Source organism: Chaetodon trifascialis, chromosome 16 (genome assembly GCF_039877785.1).
Source record: "Chaetodon trifascialis isolate fChaTrf1 chromosome 16, fChaTrf1.hap1, whole genome shotgun sequence".
Taxonomy (NCBI): domain Eukaryota; kingdom Metazoa; phylum Chordata; class Actinopteri; order Chaetodontiformes; family Chaetodontidae; genus Chaetodon; species Chaetodon trifascialis.
In genome coordinates this window covers 16,397,057-16,422,371 of record NC_092071.1, presented here as the reverse complement: position 1 = coordinate 16,422,371, position 25,315 = coordinate 16,397,057, and the positions used below count along the sequence as shown (strand labels likewise).

General features: G+C 42.6%; 3 protein-coding genes across 10 annotated transcripts in view; 2 read left to right on the top strand and 1 right to left on the bottom strand.

The window, feature by feature from the left end:
- gab3 (GRB2 associated binding protein 3) overlaps nt 1–25,315 on the top strand; it is a 192,046-nt gene that overhangs the window by 154,324 nt on the left and 12,407 nt on the right. The window lies entirely within an intron of this gene.
- Nucleotides 1,986–8,008, top strand: radx (RPA1 related single stranded DNA binding protein). 2 transcript variants are annotated; one of them, XM_070982579.1, is made up of 15 exons: nt 1,986–3,076; nt 3,308–3,450; nt 3,555–3,747; nt 3,972–4,080; nt 4,295–4,395; nt 4,491–4,610; nt 4,733–4,828; nt 4,919–5,086; nt 5,652–5,809; nt 5,890–6,041; nt 6,157–6,204; nt 6,283–6,377; nt 6,462–6,698; nt 7,180–7,362; nt 7,522–8,008. In XM_070982579.1, the coding sequence occupies exons 1-15, from the start codon at nt 2,488–2,490 to the stop codon at nt 7,656–7,658; spliced, it is 2,529 nt and encodes an 842-aa protein (XP_070838680.1). In that variant the 5' UTR covers nt 1,986–2,487; the 3' UTR covers nt 7,659–8,008. The 2 variants fall into 2 exon arrangements, with proteins under 2 accessions (XP_070838680.1, XP_070838681.1); XM_070982580.1 differs by lacking the exon at nt 6,157–6,204 and having other exon boundaries at nt 2,189–3,076.
- npas2 (neuronal PAS domain protein 2) overlaps nt 10,934–25,315 on the bottom strand; it is a 40,560-nt gene continuing 26,178 nt past the window's right edge. For 2 of the 7 annotated variants that reach the window (XM_070982571.1, XM_070982577.1), the window contains exons 4-22: nt 24,588–24,742; nt 24,372–24,463; nt 23,875–23,964; nt 23,296–23,416; nt 21,857–21,970; nt 21,549–21,667; nt 20,668–20,750; nt 20,462–20,568; nt 20,165–20,312; nt 19,951–20,035; nt 19,715–19,841; nt 17,702–17,799; nt 17,510–17,596; nt 16,848–17,090; nt 16,143–16,397; nt 15,524–15,711; nt 15,316–15,408; nt 15,006–15,216; nt 10,934–12,841 (exon numbers count right to left, since the gene is read on the bottom strand). In XM_070982571.1, coding sequence (XP_070838672.1) covers nt 12,623–12,841; nt 15,006–15,216; nt 15,316–15,408; nt 15,524–15,711; nt 16,143–16,397; nt 16,848–17,090; nt 17,510–17,596; nt 17,702–17,799; nt 19,715–19,841; nt 19,951–20,035; nt 20,165–20,312; nt 20,462–20,568; nt 20,668–20,750; nt 21,549–21,667; nt 21,857–21,970; nt 23,296–23,416; nt 23,875–23,964; nt 24,372–24,463; nt 24,588–24,742 — 2,635 coding nt within the window. In that variant the 3' untranslated portion in view covers nt 10,934–12,622. The remainder of the gene's footprint in view (nt 12,842–15,005; nt 15,217–15,315; nt 15,409–15,523; nt 15,712–16,142; nt 16,398–16,847; nt 17,091–17,509; nt 17,597–17,701; nt 17,800–19,714; nt 19,842–19,950; nt 20,036–20,164; nt 20,313–20,461; nt 20,569–20,667; nt 20,751–21,548; nt 21,668–21,856; nt 21,971–23,295; nt 23,417–23,874; nt 23,965–24,371; nt 24,464–24,587; nt 24,743–25,315) is intronic. The other 5 variants (XM_070982572.1, XM_070982578.1, XM_070982573.1 and 2 more) reach the window with 4 other exon arrangements.

Genomic DNA, 25,315 nt, shown 5'->3' with positions numbered 1-25,315 from the left:
CATTCCTTATTTTGACTTTTCCCATTCGGTATATAATTTTGGTATTAATATTTCAATTTCAGCTAAAAGAACATTTTGTGACCGGATATGCTGCACATTTTTGCCTGAATTCTTGGTTTTATGCTCTTTTCAATTTCTAAACTCCTACACATTGCCTGAATAATGTAGTTTTTATACTGTTGTTGTTAAAGTAAAAAATATTTATACTAAGAGACACAAAGAAGAAAAAATATATTAGTTTACTAGGCACTGGCATATTGGAAACTGGTTTGTTGTGAAGTACCCAGCGGGTCCTAAATGCAATGTAAACATAATAGCACCCTCATAAACAGCATTAGGTCTTGATGACAGACCCCTAGAATACATTTCTGCTCACTGACATGTTAATGACTTGAAAAACATGTAGTAGGACATGTAGATAAGAATGTGCCACCACCTCTTCAAGACTGCTAAACATGCTTCTATTTTATTGCCTGTGTCACTGTCCACAGTAATGGTGGAGCAACCTAAATAGCAAGGACACTTTCTAAAGATGTTACCTGACCTACAAATATAAACTATAGACCAGGGGATCTATGCTGTGCATGTGACATTATTATAGCACATTTCATGGTGGTAATTGAGCACTTTGACAAATGTAAAAACAAAAAGTATAATACTAAACATGGTTCAACATGAGCATGGTTGAACTCTGTGCATTACTAACAGTGTTACATGAGTGTTGCTTCACTGAAGGAAATGAGTGTGCCACAACGGCTGATTCACTTGCCAGGAAGGTGGAACAATGATTTTTTGAAGAGGTCAGCATTATGAATAACTGAAAATCCACTTTACCAACCAAGACCGAAGGTGCGGGTGGCACAGCTTAATGTCAGCTTCTGGCAGAAGCATTGTGACTATGATCAGATATTACTGTTTGATCCAAGTTACATCCATTTAGTTGATTCAGTAAGATTTCACCAGAGGACTGGATAGGCCTACTATTTCAATCAGTAATCAACATACTTAGAGGAAAACTGATATCAAACTGTGAAAAGTCATTGAAATTAACTGAATTAAAAAGTGGGAAAGTGTTGTTTAATTAAAAAGCAAAACATGTTTCATCCTTTATCCATTTGCTCTTGTTGCTCATAGAGCTCCTGTTATATATCTATATATCATTGGATCTGTGCAAGGTGATGTGTTGTTGTTACAGCCTGTTTTTTGCTGCCCCCAAGTGGCCACAGAGCACCAAGTGGCCAGCTTTGAGGATACTTGAATGCACAAGCAGTATGAATATTGTTTGAGCTGAGATGCTTGTATATTATCTGACAGAGTGGCCATCTTATCATTTCAAAATAGCCTTTCATTTGTCAGCATGCTCACTATGAGGTTCACTGTGCCCACAACCGCCACCCCACCAAGACTTTATAGACCAATTGAATCAGCAAAAACACAATGACTCTCGAGTTGTGATTGGCTGTGAAGAGTCACGCTATACACAAACTTAAATGGAAGTGACTGTGTTAAACCAAACGTTAAACAATGTGTCAAGCTCGGTTTCCTTTGTTTTCTTCTTATTTGCTTTTTTCTAGTCTTTCTGAATGCTTTCCACTAAATTATCCTTCAAAACACAAGTTTTAATAGCTTAAAGGCAGATTCTGAATTATGTACTGTACTGGGCTACATGAAAGGCTTATTCTTGCCAATAATGTCCCCAAAAACTGTTTATATAATACATAAAATCCTTTATTTCCGTTGATTTAACAACTCAATCATAATACAGTATGATGTGCACAGTGTCTAGTTTTGTGTATTTGTTTGCTTGACTGATTAAATGTTCGATTAATTAAAAAAAAAATCTTTCTTGACAGGATTTGAAGTGTGTCCTGACTCCTGAAAATCAAACGTTCAAGTATTTCCTAGAAAGCATATTTGCCTATTAAAGAAAATAAAAAACAAACCAAACAGTCGGCCCATAAGTCGGCGCGTTGATGACGTCACGCGAGTCCAAAACGAGTCTGCCCAGCGCGGAATTTAAAAATAGGACTTCTCTGAAAACATTAGCTGTCCAGTTTTTAAGCCAGGCTTGGCTTTAAGTATTTGGCATGATGACATTATACATACAACGTAGACTTGGGCTGGATTTCTTTCGCTTTGTGCACTTCTTGGTATTTTAGACAAATAGTGACGCAATCAAACAGCACCCGCGTTGTTTGTAACGTTAGCGAGCTTGAGCTAACTGTAACTTCGTTACCGAAGTATCATTCTTTCAAAACACCCAGAAATATCAGGTGATAGAAGGTAAACTGGAAGTTAGCTGAAGTACCATAAGTCTACTCATACATTCTTTCAGAGAGCACTCGTTTCTTTACTTAACTTTAACGCTGTTGTTGCTACCACTGACAGGAAGACGTTAGTTAGCCATCAGGCTAACATGAGATACTTCGGGTACAGCAGTGACACACCTGCTATCTAGCGGCTAACTCGTTGAATTAACCCATCACAATGGAGGATAATTCGTCCTGTTCTTCGATGGTGAGTGGTCTTTCTCAAGTATCTTTCCTCCAGAGGACGTTGGAGCGGTTATCCTCCACACAGTGTCTGAAAGTACAAAGTCAGGAGGCGGCTCCCGTCGCTGTCATTGCACTTCAGAGGTACCTGTCTGAGGAAGCTGAGGGGCAGCAGCTCGACAGCTACAGCTACGATGTGACGGTCACTGACGGAGTGTGGCGTGCCAAATGCTTTGTTCATCCTAGTTTAAATCATCTGGTGCACACAAACACCCTGAGGACTGGGGCTGACATCAGCATCACTCAGTGCTCTTTTGTGTACAATGAGAGGAGACTGGGACACGGTTACATCTGCATTGAACAGCTCAGATGTGGTGGAGAGAGATCTGCTGTCCTGCCCCATGTGAAGGATGTCAGTTTGCTGCCTATGCTGGTAAAGCATGGCATGGAGAGGAGTGTGGTGCTGCAAAGTGATGTTCCCCTCCAGGTGAGCCGCAAACATTACCTGTCTCTGTGGAACAACGACGACCCGGAGGGAGACATCTGGACCTCAGGCTGTCCCTCATCTGACGCAGTGCTGGACGGTGAGATAATATGATGGTCCTTCTTCTCACAAACTGATCTATTCACATGGATTGCAGTACAATACAGTACTCTTACATCATAAAACCAAGATGATTACTGTATCTTCCACATGGACTATATGCATTATTTACAGTCTGAACTAAACACATTAGGAACAGTTGTTAACTAGAACATATGCACTGGTATTCTGTCCTAAAGATGAAATCCTGAAGATGTCTTCTTTTCAATAGTGTCAAAGATCACTCTTCTTTGTAGTCTGGAGACATCCTTCAGGAACACATGGAAACCTCTCCCTCTTCTAGTGAAGATAATACACAAATCCAGATTACGATATTATGGCAAGTTTGGCCTAAAGATTGATTACCCCTACCAGGTGAGTTTGAGCTTCCCAGGAATTCACAGATTCTGCAACAAGTCGTGTTACGACTGAGCGCTGCAGTCTACTTGTTTTTCACCTGGTGCTTTGTTATATTTCAGGCTTACTTTGAAGTTGCTGACCAGAGTGGGACAATGTCCCTTGTGCTTTGGAACGAGCTTTGCCCAGAGTTTTACCAGAGGCTGAGTGTGGGCACAGTGTTGTACATCCAAAATTACACCTTGAAGCAGAGTTATTCAAATCGGTCACACCCGCAAATGAACCATCACAGAATGAAGACCTTCAACTCTGTAGGTATGTACAGACCTACTCACTACAGTCTTGCAGTTTGAAGTTTAGTACAAAAGTTGAGTGTGAATTGTATTTTTCTTCTGTTTTTTGTCTGAAAAAGTTGCACAAATGCTTGATGTGGCCTAGCACTGGCGTTGTCTGACAGTAGACTGAGAGGGCTGGTGAGCAACTTTATACCTCAGCTTAAACTCTCTGTAATGTCATGTCTTCATATGTGCTTTTCTAAGAAATCTGCCTGAATCCTCGCAACCCAGCCTCAGTGATCACCGTTGTCTCACCAAAGAGTGTGCTGCCTCAGTGGGGATTGCCTGATGTTTCCTACCAGTTCATCACCAGGTATGAATTAGCATTTATCAACCTGCAGTTCATTGTTAGTCTGTCTTTATCTTTGAGGTGTGTGAGCTCTGCGATTTTTATTTACTGTTTTGGTTTATACGAAAAACATACTGTTTAGTATTATTCTGTGTATACTACATTTACTTGCTGATCCATGTTGTATTTGAATTTGTTTTGCTCAAAAACTGCTTCATGGTATGAATGTATCTTGTAGGTCAGAGTTGGAAAAACTATCAAACAATTCTGCATGTGATGTCATTGGTTTGGTCACATTTGTTGGCCGCGTTGAAAGAGTCAAGAGTAAAGGGAACAAGGGTAAGAAATAGTGAAAATAATTTGTTAAAACTGAATTAAAGCTACCAAATATCCTTTTTAATTTGAATTAGCTATTGATGCTGTTCACCTTCTAGGTCCAGAAAAATACTGGACGTATCGCTGGATCCACGCGGTGGACGGGACATCTGGACACCCTTTTATCCTGGAGGTTTTTTCCTCATCTCAGCCAGAGATCTTCAGTCGCATATGCCCAAGTAAGACAACTCTATCAGCTCCTCCATGATAGCTCTCTTGTTGCTGTCTCATGTTGCTCTTGCTGCCTCTCTTGTAAGCATTTTCAGTTAGTTTGTTTGCTCCATCATGATGTCTTCCACAGTGACCTACCTGGTGTGCACTCAGATGAGAGTTTGTCAAGTGGAAGGCTCGTTTCCCTACCTCACAAGCAGCTGCGAGACAGAAACGTTCATCACAGGTTTGCACGGCTGCGACAATATACTGTACGTACATGTGGTGGTGGCTGAATGGTTGGAACTGAACTGTATATTATCTGTCTCCACAACAGGCCACCACAAAGGTCAGCCGTATGTGAGTGACCCCAAAGTGAAGAGCTTCATTCAGTGGACCAAAACTCTGAAGGACAACGTTGTCCTCCAGAGGACAGCTGTTGGTGGTCATTATTGCTACCCTCGGCCCCCACAGAAATACACCCAGTCAACAGCAGATGTCTCAGGTGAGGGGAAAAACACACAATGGCTCATTTAAACATCTATTTTTAGGACTAATTCATATGGTTTAGGTTTTTTAGCCTTCCAGTTTGTAACTGTTTCAACTCAGAATGCTCCCATTAGCCTCAGAAAGAAGTCTGGACTTGCATGTTTTATAATTTCAGGGCTTGAAATGATGACGTCCGATTCAGTACTGAACCATAATGAGATTCACTGGGTTCTCTTGTGGGTGGCAGCAATCCAATAAAATGTGGGTCAGCATTCTCCTGCAGCTCTGCCACAAGAGACAGCGTAGCGTCCGGCCCTGATAAATCACTTGTACTGCATACCTGCTCACTGTATCTTGATGCATGGTTGCAGAGAGTTCATCTTTAAACATTTTATTAGAATTTGCAAAAGCTATTCGTTCTAGCCCCCCATAGGAAGACAATGTACAGACAACAGCTTGGCTTCTGAAGTAGAAGACACTTTACCCAGCATCTGAAACTCTGTATCCCACAGTATAAGTGATTTGGTTTAATTGTCTGTGGAGACTTTTGTTATTTTAAAACGTTTATTCTCCATCCTCAGCTCAAGCTCCTCTGGTTGCTGTGGCTGACTTGAAGAGGGAGATAGAGACCTTGAAGTTTAGGGAGCATAAAAAACTGGCCATTCAAGGACAAATCACGGCAGTACGCTACCTTAAAAGCCCGAAGACCACAAAGTCTCAAAGAGCAGGAGAGAAAGAGGTAGTAGACATTATTTCAAAGCTTTCCTTCAAGAGAAGCGATCATTAAAACTGTAAAATAAGTCAGCCGCTTTTCTGCAGGTGCCTGATATTTCTACTGATGTGTGTGAACAAGCTGCGCCTGACACACACAACGATCCCTCACCAGCTGAGCAGACTTCACAGGCCAGTTTAATATCTCCCTCTGCTGAGAAAAGCTCTGCTAACAGAAAGAAAAGAAGGATTCAAATGAGGTATAATTCCTGGCTGTCAGATTTGTGAGCTTGGCCTTGAATCGTTAATTGTGCCTTTGTGGCTTTGAGTTTTACATTGAACTTATGAAATGTAACACATCAACATGTTTTCCAGAGAGGCGGTGCAGTCTTCCTTGAATCGTGCTTGCATGCCAGCAAAAAGGTACTGAAGATTCAGCTGGTAGTGCTCATCAGTGACCCACTCCAGCCATTCTGTGCTCATTTCTCTCTGGTCCTACAGGAGGGCCGGACCTGAAACTACAGAGGAAGAAGAGAGTGAGTCTGACGCTGAGGAGGCTCAGCATGCGGAGCCTCGCCTACAACTTCTAACTCAAGGTGCGTTACTGCAACTACAGCTTTACTGCAGTTTACCTTACGTGTTCTGACACCCTGTCACACTGATGGGTTCATTTCCACCAGACTCTGATGTATTGTCTTGGGAAAGCAGAAGCTGGCTGAAGCAACGACAAGAAGTGTCTGAACATTTGTGTCAAGGTGGTCTGTACCAGGACAGCGTCTCTCGGAGGTTCACGTTCGACGAGAAGGACGTACTCCTGCAGTGGGGCAACCTTCAGCCGACGCGGTGGGCACCAGAGCAAACCGCTGACACCATCCCACCCGTGGCCTCTCAGGGATACTACCAAGTAACAGTATTAGGTGAAGTTTTATATTAAGAATGACTCTGATCTGTTAATTGCAGCCTGTTCAGAACATTCAGTTATTCAGAGAAAGGGGCCTTGGCCTTGGAATAGGTGGCACTTGCTTTTAAATATTTATTAATATTACCTTTTATGTCATCAGTGAGTGAGTTTGAGGTTGAGACCTGCTGTCAGCGTAGATCAAGCTGCACAGTGCGATGTCTGAGTCACATGGCATAGAATTCTTTTAAGGTGGATCTCCCATATTCAACTTTTTATTCTATGCCCTCTATTGCATTTTCAGTATGTTGTGTACTTCTTGTCTGTCATCTGAATGAATGCTCCACTCCTGACAAAGAACGTGAACACTGTAACTCTATGAGCCAACACGCACTGTGAGCTGGGTCCACCTTCAGAGCCCACCTTCATTTAGCAAAGAGCACTGATGACGACAATCAAAATCCATTTGTCAGTCTTCTTTTTTTCTATCTTTTTGGCAGGTATAAACAAGCAGATCGCTGTTGATGCTGCATATTATCCTGTTGTGAGCTCAGACGAGCCCAGGGCTGTGGGCCTTCCTCAGGATCCCCATGGCAACACAATGCTGTCCTGCCTTTCGTCAGGCTTCCTCTGCCCTCTCAGTGATACCGCCAACCACAGTGAAGTGACACCTCCTGAGCCAGGTAACCACCACACCACCCATTCAGGAAGCAGTCGCTGCAGTTTGGCCTTAACACATGTGGTTCCAGCAGACCTTGGAGGGTTTTTATAACTACATACATGCATCAGATTAAGGATCAGTGTGACGGGTGATGCTATAATGTGGAACGATTGTCTTGCAGAGGAGGTCTTAGTGACTGCCAGCGAGCTGGAGGACACACATGTCGTGTGCATCTTGGACCTTTGTCATCTGGGTGGAGATACGGTGGAAGTCCTGATCAGCAAGGTGTACAGAGTGACGGAGGTTTGTCTCGACTAGGAGGTGCAGAAGAAGTGTCCAGTTCTCTGAAAATCTCTTGTATTTATTATCAGTTTACAGTAATCATGTAATTAGAGTTATTTTTGATAGAAAGAGGAAACTTGGTCGACTTTTCTTGGACCAAAGTTCAGTTTGATACTTGTAAATTCTCTGATTAACTGTTTCACATGTACAGTAAATGTCACAAAAATATAATGCTGTAATATTTTGAAGAGAGGACATTTTTTTAGGATTGATTAAAACTAAATTGCATAAAGTTGCATATTTTCTTCCCATCAGAATTCTGCTGTGTATTTACTTTGACAGATATTTTTTAGGCTGCAAATAACGTCAGTTTTTACACATCAAACACACTCCCCTAACCAGGAAACTGTAGACTAATAACAGTGAGAAGCGGAGGTTGTGTGCTCCCCCTCCCCAAGTAATGTTACATCCTAGATGTGATCGTAACACTGTCAACAAACATGGTCTACATTTAGCTGTTCAGCATCGTGTGAGAGACGAATTTCTTGTCAGACAAGTGTTTAAAAAAACCTGTTCTACAATAGTTTATTTAAAGTCAAACCTTTTTCCTCCACGTCCAGCAGCCTCCTGAGTCTATTCATGGATTAGCACTAACCTGAGACACACAGCTGAGAAACAATCTTGTTCATAAAAAACCTTCTATGTAAACATTTTGCTCAGAATAACAATACATATGTTTAAAAATATTTATTTTCATATATTTCACAATATCCAGGTTGATTTATAAATAATTCAATATAACATAATTAATATCAAGATATTTTAGAATGTAAACTTAATTTGTTAATTTCTTTTAAAACAATATTAACGATATTTTTAAAGCTTATTTTGATGGTAAATACAGAAAGAAAACAAGCCATACAAGTGACTGTGCAACACCAACTTGAACGCAAAAAAAAGCCTCACCTCCTCTAATAAGACACTTCATTATCTGTTACAAAATTACTTTAATTTTAAAATCATGGAACATACATATGTAATCTATTAGACATATAAAATAAACAACTATATAGTCTAAACTTTTTTTTACATTCTATTATACAGTATATTCAACGTTTGTTTCTGCACTGAAACTGCAGAAATGGCTGTGAACCAGGTTTGTTTTGTTCATGTCCTGGCGAATCTTACACAGAAAGCATCGATCCGACTGCTCACTCACACGTTTAAGGTGTCAGTCATTATTTTACAAATCAGAAAAATACAAGTTAAATGTGATTCAAATCACATGCCTTCAAAAACACGCGCTGAAAAACCCCCATGAGGAAGGAAAGCAATCAGACAGATGAAGAAAGAAAGAAAGAAAGAAAGAAAGAAAGAAAGAAAGAAAGAAAGAAAGAAAGAAAGAAAGAAAAGTGTGGCAACTACTGTCGGGGAGCGAGCGACTACGAAGAAAAACAGTACCGACTGAGCAAACGGATTATTTACAATAACTTCTGTGAAGCAATACAGACCTAAAGCAACTCGCAAAAAAAATCATCTCGCATCTGAACATCTGGTGCAGAATGAGGTGATTTGTCCAAAGCAAAATAAATGAGGGCTTAACCCACATCTGGAGCACAATGCATGAACTACCTCAACGCGATTCGCTCACAGTTGAGTTTAATGAGCAGAATTTCCCTCAAGGCAAATAACAGTGTGACAACAAGTTGTTTTGTAGACAAACGTGGACTGAATCTCTGAATGATGTGTTCAGGCGAAAAACGACCCTGCGGGGACGTTTCGCCGTGACTGACTGAAGCGTTGATACTCTGGAAAATTAGAAAGAATCCAAAAAAATGGCTTTAGATTTAAAAGTGAATAACAAAGTGAAGGTCTAATCGTCTATGGCACCTCTGAGTTGCTGGCTGAGCTGAACGTATTTATGGGCTGTCTCTTTACTGTTTGCTACACCAAACGTGGATGTATAGAAATCCATAAAGGGAAACAGAGAATTCCCTCATCTGACTAAAAATATGTATTTTGATGATGATGATGTACAATTGCACTTTTTCTTAAAAGCTAAAAAAAAAACTGGAAAATGACTTTTGCAGGTTCGGTCTTCAGGTTTTGGCTGAATCACCTTCTGAAGACTCAGCTGTTGTTATCAGCAGCCCGCACAGCTGGACAGCTGTCCCTGCACCCCGATGTGAACCTTGAAAGCGTCTGAACGTCTGCGCGACAGGGACGTCGAATTCTTCATTTCAGCCGTTTTCACGATGGCGGCAAACATTTGACCCTTTGCTCCAGACCTCTTTAGTTATTGTGCTCGGGGAGAAACTAACACTCTGCACCACATTCCCATGCAGACAAAGCCCTGTGTTAATCCTTGTAATCATACTGGACACGATACTGCTGATATCAACGGCTGAAGGAATGTTCGGACATCTTCATTAAAAAAATACTTCCATATAATTTACATGGTACAATGGCTTATTATACACCTCTATATACATCGTACATCTGTTCTGAAACATTTAAAACAGTATAAATTAACATTCTTCTTTTTCAAATTGACATTGCACATAGGAAAGTGTAAAACGGCACTGAGCGTACGTGTTGAAAGTGTTCTGACGGTCGAGTCTTGTCGTCCACTATGAACCAGCACCAGTGTTGAAAGGGACTGTGACACAGGTACAGCTGAGGTGGCCAAGACCAAAACGGCCACACGTGAGAGTGTGAGGGGCCACGGCGAGAATTTTGCCTGTTGAGCTTCGTGGGGGCAACTATGTAACGCAGGAACATGTTACATGATGAAGTCAGACTCTGGCACAGGCAGTCGTCTCTGATTGTCGTGAACAAAAGAGGTGTACGTATATGTTGTTCGGCTGCTAATCACCCACACATTCAAAATCCCTTTCAATGCAATGCAGCATTACTGTTTGAGACAGCGGTGTGTCGTCACACGAGCTGATTAGCAGCCGCACATATCAAGACTTCCTACGGCAAACTAACAGAAAACAGCGTCTCTCAACAAATATGATGGACTCCAAGATTGTCGTTCAGAAAGCTACAGTATGAGAAGAGTAAGTGTGTAACAACTTGAAATACTGACAGGACTAAACTTGACAAACTTCCATGTGTATGAGCAACTTTTTGTTATCACTGCAGCTCGATGATATTTTACACAACAATGCACTGGAGGTTAACATAGATTTCTTGGGGGGGTGAATTAAATAATATCTGCTCGCAATATTTGAGTTTATCGAGGAGATCACATTCATAGCAGGAAGCAGTTGCAAAAGAGCTCATTTGGTAGCGATTAGAGTGTGCAGACGGTCAAATGAGGAAAACCAGCGGATGACCGGAGTGGAATAAACAGAGTAATACTGCTCACAAATATCCAGGTAGCAGGCACAATCTCACCCTCCTCATTCCTCACTGTTTGCCAGATATTCCAGTCACCAAGCTTTCACCTCTGCAGCAGTTTGTTGCACTGTGATGTGGAAAACTACCGTGAGCCATATCAGACCAGTGGTGGTGCAGCGCTCCGGTGACAACAGCTTGCATTAAACCACGAACCCACCCAGGGTAAGACATTAAGGCCAGCGTTGACCTTTCAATGTCTAACTGAACACACAGAATCCATTAGAAGTTTTGTGTAGAAAACTAGTTTCCATTTTCAAATTTATATGCAATAAATAAGCATGAAATGATTTCATTAGGGTTTCAGGAAAGAGTCAAATGATTCTTAGTCACTATCATCAAAGAAAGTGTTTAATAAGAGTTTGGATGTACTGATGTAAAGGTTGCAAAAAGCATCCAATATATATTTGTATCTCCACTACAAATCTAGATTTATTTTCTTTAAATCTGATGTGGAAAATAATAAATTATGACCTATGAAAATAGAACTTTGTATTCCAAATGGACCTGAGCTGGATTTTTAAAGCCGTAATCAGACAAAACCATCAAACCGCACCATGGACGCGCCATGGCTAAAGGCACAAAATTCCCCCCCCCCCCTCTGCTAGCTTGTCTATCACCCAGGGACTCGCGCTGCAGAGCTCGTTCAAAGCACCGAAAATCAGGACTTCAGAGCTTTGTTGTCATTCTCAGAGAGAAGTGGTGGGGTAGTCGTGGCACCGCTCCTTCAGTCCCAGATTGAGGCTTTAAAAATCTAGATAGACCTTTCTAATAATTGGAGAATACCCCCTCCCCTGCCCCTCCCCTTTCCCAGTGTAGTGTGTTACACAGAGATTCTGATCTTTTAGATATGATGGCCATCTCACCGCTGCCTGTTTCCATGATAAATCCCTCTCTTGTGACTTGCCATGAACATTCCTGCCAGTACACCACTGTTTTAGGGACAAGCTGGGAGCAGCAGCTGACGTCCGCTAGCTGAAACACACTTTGATGTAAAGTTCACACGTACAAAAATCCCTTTGTGAGATGAACCGTTTTCAGTGGAGCTGAAAATCTGACCAAGGGGGATGATTTGATGTCACCAGGGACACTATTGAGCCATTATTAGTGAGGAAAAGGACGATTAATTCACATGGGCAAAAATAAATACTCTACTTTTGGGTGGGGGGGGGGTTGGGGGGGTGGTACCAAAGTGCAGACACTTAAAGGGAAACTCTCTTTGCTAGATGAAAAACTTCCACATGTAAACATGTGAAAGCGCTTTCCTCTCGAGAGCTTTGATAATCCACTTGTTCCAGCAGCGTCACCAAGTGTGACGCGCTGACGGAGGTCCAGCAGCTCAGACTCTCCTCGGGTGACGCCTCCAGGTGACGCCAGGCCAGCGCGGCCTCTGCTTTTCGTGCCGGTGGCACACGCACCGGCCTCCTCTGAATGGGCAGCCTCACACAAAAAGTAAGGTCACTAGAAGCAGTTTTCCGCTCTAAAGCATTCCCGCTGCAGAACGCCGCGTCAAGTTTGACTTCCAAATGCCACGATGTGCTGCCGCCTACATGGCGACAACACAGCGGGAGATGTCGGTGCTCTAACGGTCCACAGCGCTACCGAGTCAGCATATTTCGGAAGTCTGAAACACTGCCAGTCTGGTTTTGGGAATGTTGGTATTGCCTTTGCTGCTGTTGCGCCTGTTGCTGCTGTGCTTGCGGCACTTGCTGTGTTTGCGGCTGCTGCTGGATGTATCCCACAGCGCTCTGCTGCGGGACGTTAGCGGCGTGTAAGAAGTTTGGAGTAGATCCACCGTGTACTAGTCCTTGAGTCATCTGTGGACACAAAAGAGAACATGAATGCATCACCAAGTTTATATCTGTGAAATCTCTCTTGAACTGTTGCCAGTTGAATCGTTGACTGAGATGCAGAATGAACAGTGTGTACATGAGTGCCATCTCTGAGTATTAACATAACAAGAGCGCTGTAAACATATGCCTGGTCTAATTTCAACATGTACGCATCAGTCAGTTATCTTTTCTAATATGACTGCAGGCAGTACTTCCTGTTGAGAAATGGTTAAACTCTGTTCAACAGTATAAATGAAGCCATTCTTGTCAGGTGAGGACAGCGTGTTTGTGTTGTATAGAGACATTTAAGGGTGTTTACCTTCAGAACTGTACAAATATTTTAGGGGTGGGAAGCGGATCTGAACCTGAGGTCATATTATAGGTTAACTCTATATGACTTTTAGCGTAGCTGTGTTGTAATACAGAGTTCATGGAAAGTGAAGGCAGCTGTTGGCTCGTGAGAAAAACGTGTGCTCTCTGGAGACAATGTTAAATCCCTACTAACCCCAAAGATTTGTGTCTACTGGCATATTGGTCCTGCTAGCAACAAGAGAATACAGCCCTGACACAGAGAAAGGACTGCTGTCCTCAGCACGTGGCCAAAAGCACCGTTATGATCAGGGGTGCACATAACTGGTGCGCAGGTGCGCATGCGCCGCCAAAATGCATGATGCGCGGCACATCAAACGCATTGAAACGCATTGAAACGCACATGCGCACCAACAGCTGGAGCGGCTGCAAGAGGTATTTCTTTCCGGAAAATCCCGACATATTCGCTGCTGTCTACAACTCTTCAAAATGTCCAAGAAGCAAGCCCCGCTAAGTAACTATTTTGGTGTTCCACCACCACCTCCAAAAAGACGTCAGACTGAACCGCCACCCGAGCCGCACAACAAGAGAGTGTTCTCGGAAAAGTGGCTGCAGCAGGTCGGTTGGCTCCAAACCAATGATGAACGCACCATGATGTGGTGCAAAATATGCCGCGAACATCCCAATATGGCTGATAAAAGCAGCGCCTTTTATATAGGGACAAAGAATTTCAATCATCCACCATTTGACAAGCACGAGAAGTGCTGTAGAGCAGCCAGTTGACTTAAGTTTTTACAGTGTTGATTTCAGAGTTTACAGAAAAGACATTCAGTGCTTAAAAAGGTGCCAGTTGAAATGATTTTTTTTTTTTCTTTTGTTTTACATCCAACAACCTTACACCACACTATACACATCCATCCACTCATTTACACTACTGATTCTACAGACTAACATACACCATCATTTGTTAATGCACCTTAATTATGAATAAATGTTGTTTTTGTGAAAATGTATTTGACTGTGTATCCCTTTTTTTATCCATCCTGCGGGGCGGGTTCGCGACTCGCGTGCTCAATGAGCACCAAGTAACATCTCCAGGTGCTCCTCTGAGTACCAGACCAAAAAAGTTATGTGCACCCCTGATTATGATCCACGGTGGCACAAGGAAGGAACGTTTTTGATGGAACTATTCAACCTCTTTTAAGACTTTAGGCCTCCCATCAGCAAAAAGAAAGGAAAACATGTCCCACCTGTTACACTGACTTCAGCGATATTTTACAAAACTAACAGTGATCACTTCAGAGACTGAAGCATCTGTGATCTCTGAAGTAGCTCCACAGTCTGACTCTCCAAATAAACTGATGCAATATTCTCTTCAGCGTGTCAGGGGATTTAGGTAAGCTACTTATAAACTGTGTTTTTACACCAGACAAACACTATTTATCTGTGATAATTATTTTTTTAACAGCTGACGGCTTGGGGTGTCCCTTCTGGACAAAGATGATAAGTCTGATATGACACGATTTAATATCTGACCTAATGAATTTGAGACCACGCTGCAGCTTTGTTACAAAGCTGAGCTTTTAGAAGGATTGAAAATAGCATGGCTCTCTCGGTCAACAGCCTGTGGGAACTGCACCGTAGCTTGTTGCTGTGGTAACTAGGGATTCATTGCAGTGTAATGCCTACAATGATCATATATCGTTAAATAGAAAGCCTTGGGTAATTGCATTTAGCATTATGCCATCACAAATGATTTGTACTTAAAGTCATAAATAGGCTTCTGGAACGCTGTGGACATAACACTGCTGCGTCACCACACAGCAGACGGGCGTCGTACCTGAAAGAACTGCTGGGGCTGCTGTAGCTGCAGGGAGTGCTGAGAAGCCTGAGGCTGAGTGTGGTAGGCCGACTGGGACTGGTTTGTGAGGAAAGTGTTGTGTGGGATCATTATGGGGGACGTGAAGACCGGGGAGGGCACGAGGACGGCGTTGCAGTTGACCTGCTGCATGGAGAACGAAGGGGTGATGATCTGCTGCTCCAGCGTGTATCTGTGTGTGAGGGGGGACAATAAAGAGCTCAGGCATGACACAAAACATCGTAAACAGACTGCTGTGTGTGTGTGTGTGATCTAATTTAACAATACTCACAAGGTTTGGGAGATGCCCATGTTGCATTGGGAAGGCTGCGAGGTGACACTGCTAGTGGGAACCAGCGTCTGCACTGGCTGGTTGAGGAGCATGCTGCAGGGAAAAAAATCTGTTACAGAAAGAACTCAATCTGTACCACAAAAAAACAACAACAACAACAACAACAGATGTGATGTCATAAAGGTTCTCTTCCTTTCAGGGCTCTCACCGCAGTTGTCCGTCTTGGCTGAACTCGCTGTCTGTGTGTCTTTGGTTTGCGTCCTGCAGAGACCTCGTGTTGGTCTGGGAGAACATCATGGGGTTGCTGTAGAAGGGCATGGTCAGACTTGTGTTCGTCTGCACAGGCACGCTCACGGCTGACTGCGCCTGCCCGCTCCGCGCAATCCTCTGATGGGCCTGCAATGAACACACGGAAATACACACAGCATGTAAAAATGACAGAACACACCAGTCAAATCAAGGCATACATGCACGTCTCAGTCTCTTTTTTCCCTGTTTCTGGGTCATTTTGCCACAGTGCAAGCAATCACACACTGCCAGCAGCATAAGAGAGCGAGAAACTGAGCTACCACCTGTGGCTGTGAAGTTTCTATCTTTCAATAATTGACTGATACCACTGAACCCCTGAATCCATAACCTGCCTCCTGCTGTGCTGTGAGCACTGTAGTAGGCTACAGGTTGTTAGCTGCTAATGACTGAAGGTAATTAGATTCAATTATTATCCTCTGTGCATCAAAGGAGAGCTTTCCAAACAGCTGTGTTTGGACAGCTCTCTGACAGCTCAGTTGGCTTTCACATTTGGATTTTTCACATGTGCAGCTCCGTACCTGTGATGAGGGTGAGCTGCTCTCTCTCAAGAGCGAGTGAGGGGATGAACTGTGCGCCCTGCAGGACAGTGGTTTAGGGTGGCCTGAGAGCTGCCTGATCACCCCTGCCTGGCTCTGCTGGGCCGGCCTGCCCGAGCCCTGCTGCTGCTGCTGCTGCTGCTGCTGCTGCTGCTGCTGCTGCTGCTGCTGCTGCTGCTGCTGCTGCTGCTGCTGGGCCTGGCCAAAGTCATTGTGGATAGGCTGCTGTAACAACATCTTATGCACACAAACAGAAAATATTTATTCTTCATTTACTACAAAAAAAGGCTTATTTTTTTCCTGAAAATGTCTGTTTTTATGATATTATTGCATATTCTTCTGTTGATATCTTATTACTCCCAGAGTCTCATGTCGAGGTTAGAATACTTGTGGCTGAACTGGTTGGTACTGGCCTCTTGGTGGGGCCATTCCACCATCACTGCGAGGGGTTAGGTAACACAGGCTTACAGTGTGATGTTGATGTTCCTGAACAGCTAACATGTACAAGCCTAATAATCTATTATGTCTAGATTTAAGTCTGTAAGTAGCTATTCTTCTAATGAAAATAAGTGTTTTCTCAACACAGAAAATAACACTTCTGTGGTGGATAATACTTCAGAGCACTGGTTAATTTAATATTTACTTTCAAGTCCTTTTTTTTTTCTTTGATCTTTGTGGGAGTGTTACCTGGAGATTAGCGAGGTGAAGCTTCTCCTTAATGTCGTGCAGCTCCTGCTGCTGCGTCTTAATGTCAGCTTGCAGAATGCGCGTCCTCTCCTCCAGCTGCTCCTTCAGCTGGTTCATTACACAGAGCTGAGGCTGCTGCAGCTGATACATGGTCGACTGCTGCTGCTGCTGCTGCTGCTGCTGCTGCTGCTGCTGCTGCTGCTGCTGCTGCTGCTGCTGCTGCTGCTGCTGTGTTTGCTGTTGCTGGAAAGGCAGGATGAAGAAAGAAGAATCATCTGTTTTTTTGTTCTGAACTTGAGTCATATAATGGTTTATTCCTGTGATGGTGAGAGTGCATCAAGCTTGCTTTTCCTGTGAAATGGGTCAGAAAATGACCCAGATGAGTGATTTCTTTCTGAGAAACATAGATGGGAAATAAGGAAAGTTACAACAACAACAACAACAAAGGCACGTTTCAGATGTAATCTTGATGCTTCTTTCTGTTTTTAAGCTGCCTTTCTCACTTGCTTTTATAACACAATCTTATAACTAGGCCCACGGGCACTGTAGGCGCAAGCAACAGATGACATAAACACACACAGCAGCAACAGTCATAACAATAAGATATTGCACAAACAGACAAGAGGAAGGCAACAGGCAGGAGAAGAAGTCTAAACACTAACCATTGCGGAGTGCTTGCTGCAGGTAGGAGAAAGGGGGAGGTTCATTTGGGGGATGAGGTCAAAGGAATTTTGTCTTTGTGCCAAATTCTACAGGGGAAAATGACAAAGTTTTACAGTTCAGCACATTCTGTGACTTCCCACTGACCACTAAGTCTCCAAAGACAGACATATGTAAACAGTGTAAAAACTGACCTTTGAACTACTCGGTTGGAGTCTGGCAGATGTCTTCTCCGTCCCAACGGAAGCAGACTGCCATGATGGTGTGCAGGCCTCTGTGTAGGAGTTAGCTGCTGCAGAAGAGACAACAGGTCACCTCTAAGCACACTTCACTAATACTAGACTGAGGATGTGTTCAGTTCAGAGCATAATCCCTGTTTTTCTGTGTCAGCTGATCACTCCAACAACGGCAGGATGCGTTCACAGAGTTTCAAAGTTTCTTATACACCCTTTAATCTGTCAGTCATCAGCGGTTGGTGAAAGAACAGCTTCTGAGTAAAAGCGATTTTTCTCTGTTAAAGATCTTTTTAGCTGCAAATAAAGAAAATCATCAAACCCTCCCACTGTGGATCTTTTCATAGACACTGTTACAAGGGCACAATGTGCCCTGCTGCAGGCAACACTCAGGGCTGTGAAAGATTACTCAAACCTGCCTCCACATCAATTTTTTTAAGAAAAAAATAAAATAAAATAAAACAAATATTTAAATCTAAATTTCTGTTTACAGTCAATATTCACCCCAATCAAAGACAAGGCAGTGAAGGAAAGTACTGTCCGTGTGCTCTTTGTCATAAAGATGCACATACAACATTTATTAAAAAGGTCTCAAACAAGGAAAACTAAATGATCAATTGTGATTTTAATTGGCATTAATGTATTAAAAATACAGCAATGAACACTGGACTTCTTTTTTTTTTTTTTACGTATTACACTACCTTTATTTTGGAAAGCCTGTTGCCTAGTTTCACAGTAATGTTTTATGGGCTTAACCAATAAGAATAAAAGATGCGTTCAGATATTTTCAGCGTTCTATGCTCAATGGAAGAAATCAATACTTATCTATATTTAATGATATTTTTCTTTTTTATCTTATTCAAATATTACTTTCACTGGCAAATGTACAGTTAAGTGTACTTGTGTATGTCCACGTCTCACAGCGTGTCCCCTGACCCTGCACACAGATGGCGTCTTTTTTTAAAAGGCTTTCTTCTTCCTTGTACAAATACAAAGGCTTTTATACAACTTCTTTCACATATGTTATCGTACTCTCCAGCATCTGTAAACACACTTCGATGTGTAGATGTGTGGAGTTCCCTCTAAATTTCACTACCTTCTATGAGGCTGTCCTTCTTAGAGGGGGGCTGTCAATACTCAAACAGAGTAACTAGCCTTTCAGAGGTAAAGGAAGAGCAACTTATAAAATGCATTTCTTCTCTGGTTGTATAACAATACTGCTGATTCATGAGCCCTTGACTGCCACCTCATTCTGCCTCTGACTTAAACCCACAAACTGTGATGCAATCAGTGGATCGTAGCCGACGCAAATTGAAGAAGCAAAGAAAAATCATCTGCTGACTATTTTTCCTCCAGATGCAGTTTTGTGAATAAAATGTCTTTGAAAATAATGAAGGTGCCAACACTGCCTGTGTGTGGGTTCAGGGAAGACTGCAGCTACGTTCAAGAACAGTGGCTCTAATGAATCTGCCGCTGTGTATTGTCCCTAAACAGATGCAGATGGGAGCGAAGTCTTTTAGTGTATTAGACGGTGGGTGGAAGAGCAGCTGCAGGCAGAGAGACGGGAGGCTCAAACAAACAGGGCATGCTAAAGTAAGCCTTGGAAACATTTCATCATAGATGCATCGCCACCCACATATATCCAGGTAGGTGTTTTATTGACCGCTGCTCTGCTTAGTTACAGAGGTTTTACTTGTGATCACAAGCCTTCTCAGATCTTACTCATATTTTATTCTATTCAAGCAATTTTATTCCTACAAAAGGATGCTTTGCCGGCTCCATTATTTTGATCCAATGAAAGCCTGGGCTGCAGCGGAAAGTGTCACCATCTATAATTCATCAACAACAGAGAAAATCCAATTTTCTGAATCTAAATAACAAAACAATTCCTGCAGCCATACAGGTGCAGGACTTCTGTACATGCTGATCTGCTGCTGAGTGAGTTAGCACTTTAGGAAACAGAGGATGACTCACATGCAGAGTCCGAAAGCGCTGTGTGGGAGGACTTCCGGGAGCTGTGGGAGGATACCGAACGTGCGCCGCTGTTTCTGTCCCGCGGAGGGTCCAGTGTGGAGCAGATGTCCAAGTACAGCTCCTGAGCCTGGAACAGAGTCGTGTTCGACACAGAGGGCAGATCTGAAGCTGACAGAAGAACTGACCCTGTAAATGTCACATACGGTATGTACAGTATAAGGGTACTGAACTCTTACCTTCACTGAAGATGGAGCGATCTCAGGTGGAGACAGCTCTTCAAAGCCAAACGCTCTCCTCCTTTCAGCTCGCACTTCAGCATAACTGAAAGAAAGAATTAACTTAACCTTTATTTCAACAAACGGCTATTTTTGTCAAGACAATCTGTGCCTGAGCACACTGGCAGAGTCTACGCTTCCCTCCCTTTGCAGATGTGTCAACGGTCAGGCTTACCTGACCACGGTGTGAGTGCAGACAATAAACTCAGGTTTGGAGTTCCACTGATGGTAAGTGATGTAGTAGTGAGTCTGCAACCAGATCCACTGCTGACCTTTGGTCAGAAAGCGATAGTAGCAGGATTTACCCTTTCCAAACTGCATTACTGAGGAGAGTGAAAAGAAGAACATCAGTGGAACGTTCAGGTGCCACAGGTCAAGAGGAAAAATGCAAATATCTATGTCGTAATTCACAGAGATGGATCCCTGGATGTAAAGGCGGCTGAGAAGCAACAGAGATGACAGATTTACTTACACTGCTTATGACACTGAGCTATAAGCTCCAAGTCATCCACATGATAGTAATCATAGCCAGAAGTTCCCAGAACCTCAAAGGGTAAGTAGCCGATGATCGGCGAAGCTCTGAAACAACAAAGGTGACAAACATGTAAGAAAGACAGACTTTTGCTAACAACTCTACTCTGCTGATTGATGGGAGAAGGAATCAGAAACGTCTTGTACCTGTGATCCAAAAACAGGAACTTCCATTCCAGGCTGTGTCTGGATGTAAATTCATCACAAGGATCTTCCAGATTGCACAAATCCTGAACAAAAGTAAAGCCACAGAGGAAGAACGCGTGTTAGCATCAAGAACTTCGCAATGACTGACAATCGTTGTTTACATGATGCAATCATCTTGTAATCATGTATGTTTGTGTCACAGCCACAAGATTTTCCATCAGAATATTGCCTAAGAGCTGTAACTGTGGGAGAGATAGTGAAAAATAGCGTTGAGTTCAAATACTGCAGATTAAAGCTGGTATATGCATTTGATTCATCTTGTGTCTGAGTATCCGAGAGAAAAAATATTCCATGCCATGTGATCGAGAGTTTACTGTTACAGTCATTCCATCTGGCAAATCAGTGTAATCAGTCTCTTTTACATTTTGGAATAAGTAGTGGGGGAGAGTTGAAGCCTGTCCAGTAGATCTGGTTCTTCTGGCACTTTTGCTCTCTGAGCTCCAGCACATTTATGGCAGAAAAAAAGGTTATGAAAAATATGATGAAAAAAATCAAGAAAAGAAGAGTAATTTATACAAACTTCATAGCTTCTTTGCAGAAAAAGGTCACATCCTAAACACAACATGACATCCTGATGTGACAACTTCGACAACATGCCATGAGTCCAGACTTCAACCTGTAAAGCACCTTTGGGATCAGATGCATCCTCCTGATGTAATCAGTCGGAAGGTACAAAGTGTGCCACAAGAAATCTCCAGAGAGGACTTGACACCATGTGAGATCTCTCAGACAAAACCCCCCCATGCCATGGTTCATTCCTCTGAAAGTCATGACGCCACACACATCCACACAAACTGACAAACTCCGTCTTAAGGCCTCACCTTTAGAAACTGTGGAGTGGCTAATCGTACAGTAGCGATGAGGCAGACCTGCTCCTCCAGTGATGACTGCAGGCTTCTTGGTAACGTCAACTCAAGCCCATTACAAGAAGACGTAGGCACTGTGCGACAGAAGGCGGAAACATTTTGAACACTTGGTTCTGTTTTTCTGTCTAACTTTAGCCAATTCAAAATAATTCATTTCATTTTTCCATTCTGCTCTGTAAATGTATGCTAAATAAATAGGACAACACTGTTTATTTCATATATTTTACTGAATTTTAAGACTTTCAGAAAACAAAACTCCTTACCATTGTTATGAAACTTGAAATCTCCCACAAACTTGACATACTCGTATACAGGTGGCTCCTTTGGATCAATGTTACCTCTGGCTAGATGACAGCAAAATTCAATATGTGCCTCACCTGAAAAACAGCACATTATATATTCAAGGCTTATTCACGATACAGCATACGCGCCTGCATCTTAATTCTTAACGAGGCGCCTCTTGATCAGGTTTTGTAAGGCGCTAACAACACAGTAGTTACAGATCTGCAGTGTGGAAAAGAAGCTCTATGGTGCAATTTTTATGCAACAGAAAAGAGAACAATTCATATGAAACCTTGTATTCATCATACTTCAGTACATCTGACAATAGATAATGTTCACTATTGAGTAGTCAAATAGCCAGAGGAGAAAGAACGGGTTCACATCAACAAAGGGTGATGGCACCATGCGTATGTAATATTATAATACAGTCATTAATACATTTCTCACATTCGCTGGGAGAGTCAAAGCAGCAGATTCATGGTTCAACATTAGTCAAAGCTTCAGCCGCTTTCCACTGTGACCTCTCTGGAGGAGAAACTTGCTAATGGAACACTTTGACCTCGACAAGACTTTTGAATTTCCTGCAGATATACTGTGGAAGTGTGCATAATAAGCCCACAGCTACACAGAAACTCAAAAATCAAAAAGCTTTGGGTGAGCAGGCCAAGAAAGTCTGGGCACTGACTAAAGACGCCTTTTATGTGAGTTCAGCCAATGGCTCAAAAAAAGAAAAAAAAAAAAAAAGCTGGCGATTTGAAAGTCCACATCTTGTGTAACATGACTCAGCGTAATGTGCACAGTAAGGCAGTCATTCTGCTTAAAAGCCAGCCACTCCTTTTTATGTAAGAATGACAAAAGATGGATGTCTCTTTTGAAATGTGTCCAAGACGTGATGATCACTCCAGACGTGGCTCTGTGACAGTTTGCTATTTAGGCTAAGGACAGCCCGAGACACGGCCGTCTCACCATCTCTCTTCCTCAGAAAAGCCCAATAGTAACACAGGATTAAGGTCAGTGTCTTGAGCCCCAGATATTACATTGCTTTGGATTACTGTGCGAACAGTAAAGTCTTAACTATGATACTAAGCTAGCTTCTATTATTAGCTAAAAGGCTAATCATAGATCTACACTAATCGGCAATCCAATAAACCTTCCTAATTCAGGAACCTGCTCTAAATATAAGAGTTGACACTAACATGCCTGGAAAAGAGCTCGACAAGGCTGAAATCAAGAGTCAAGTGTTGTTTTGTATTTCAGACAAAGTTCATTTTACACAGAATGTTAAGCATTACAGCACTGACTAATGTGTATACTTTATTTCTCCCACACACTGAACTTTTGACCTCCTGATATAGGAGACACAGACGGAAACAGACAGGGCCCAGGCGTGTAGAGAGAGGCCGCCCAGTAGGATACTCACTGTCAAGGAAGTCAGCAGCAATGGGGTCAGTCATCAGCATGTGGGATGATAGCAGCTTATACACCTCCCCGTGCTCCCGCTCCGGGAGGAAATTCAAGATATTTTGGTCCACCATATCTGACTGGTGCAAAAGGATAGATACGCGACGGTCAGTCTTTTGGAGGGTATGTCATCCGCAGCAATGCTGCAGCACGAAGCTGAATCACGCGTGACGTAATGACTGCACACAAGAGAATATCTCCATTTCTGATTTTAAGCGTTTTAAAGGATTTTCAGATATACACACATATTTTAATTCATTACCATGAAAGACGCCATGAACTGACAACACAAAATAAAATAAGCCTGGATCTGATCAGTTAAGTTGCAGATATCAGTGTTTCAGTGCAAGTCAAACATTGGCCAATAAATATCTATACAAATGTAATTGATCTGTTTCGAATCAAGCAGTATTTATACTTAGGTGGCACCATGCTGCTTGCAGGCAAATATGTTTGTATGCTTGGATGAGAATGAGCCTTGAGCTGAAAAATAAATAGAAAGGACAGCAACAAAATCAAATTAAACTTTGTCACTTACCGGTAAATGGCCAATAAGTGAAGACACGCTGTCAGATACGTATATGATGTTGCCATCTGTAGTTAATGCTACCAAGAAACCATCTAGGGCCTGCAAGAAGAAGGAGAAAGAGGGCACTTTGAGACAGAGGTTATGAGGTGTTACAGTGTAGAACAGCACGGCGCGAAATGAAAAATTGCTGTCTGAAGTTGTCACATATCACCATCTGTGGTGGTTAGATGCATAAAATAATGATACTGATACTGTGTGTTGTTGATGTGCTGATATTTACTTATTTTGGTGCCTTACTTGCCTCAGAGTGCCTCCTCCACTCCGAGCACATTTTCAACAACAGTGAAAACACAATTCGGCCGAAAATTGAATTCTCATCACGTCATCTCGCCCGGCTCTCCACGGGCATTTTAGGGAGAGTGTCTCCCTTTTTTATTATCAACATCAGTCAATGCCAGAGCTTAATCGACTTCCACCGTTCTACAAAAAAACCCTCTGAACTTTACCTCCAGCATCAGCTGGGTGAACTCCTCATTACTGAGGAACGACGGCTTCCAGTCCTGTCTCACATCGCACGTTTCATTCTGCGCAGTGATGTCTGAAAAAGACAAGGACGAGGGGTAAGTCTATAACATGGCCAGCTCAAAATCCTGCCTGAGAAGAAGTGTGTGACAACACAGTTCAGAACTTTTTCAAACTAAGAATGCGTGCAATTTTCCTACCTTTCTGTTTCTGCAAGAAGTCAATAGTTCGCTGCAATATGGTGGACTTGTCCATCTTGCGTGGATGGCCTTGACCCTGCAGCATGGTGCACAGCTCCTTGATGAGCACATTGAATTGGTCTCTTCTTTTCTTTTCAGATTTGTTCCGAGATGCCCTTCAGCAGTCAACACACGAGAACAATTGTAAATGGGTGGGATTGCAGGTGGAAGCTCGGCCTATCAAAGTTCATTTATCCTGTTCAGACTGTACATCCTTTTTCCAAACAAAAGCCAGCCAACACTGCAAGGACGCACTCAGTTGCAGACAGACGGCAGAATAAAAACTATTCACAATAGATGATGGAACAGGGAGAGACAAAGAAATGAGAGAGTGGAAAGAGCAAGCACAGTCCTGATCACCAGCAGAGGAGAGTTGAGTAAAATAAGTGATTTACATCCAAAAACACGACCCCAGATGAATGCTAATGTGGCCATTCTGTTAGCCATAACAAATCAGGGCTGTGTCTGTCAGCTGGATTCGGATTTCCTCTGCAACGTGTGCCCAAAAGCCATTTTGGTGGATTCAAGGTTTGTGTAATTACACATTTATTTCGACAAATCAGACATTTCCTCAAAGGGTTCAGAGCAGACATTTTGGAGGAACTGACACAAACGTAATTTGGAGAAATCAGCATTAAGGTCACAGTCATGAAAAATTGAAGTATCCTATTAAAAGTATAAAAAACTAT

Coding starts and splice junctions, on each gene's coding strand:
- radx (XM_070982579.1), top strand. CDS start 2,488: ATGGAGGATAATTCGTCCTGTTCTTCGATGGTGAGTGGTCTTTCTCAA. Junction 5,810..5,889: donor AAAGAGCAGGAGAGAAAGAG/GTAGTAGACATT, acceptor GCTTTTCTGCAG/GTGCCTGATATTTCTACTGA. Junction 6,042..6,156: donor AAAAGAAGGATTCAAATGAG/GTATAATTCCTG, acceptor CATGTTTTCCAG/AGAGGCGGTGCAGTCTTCCT.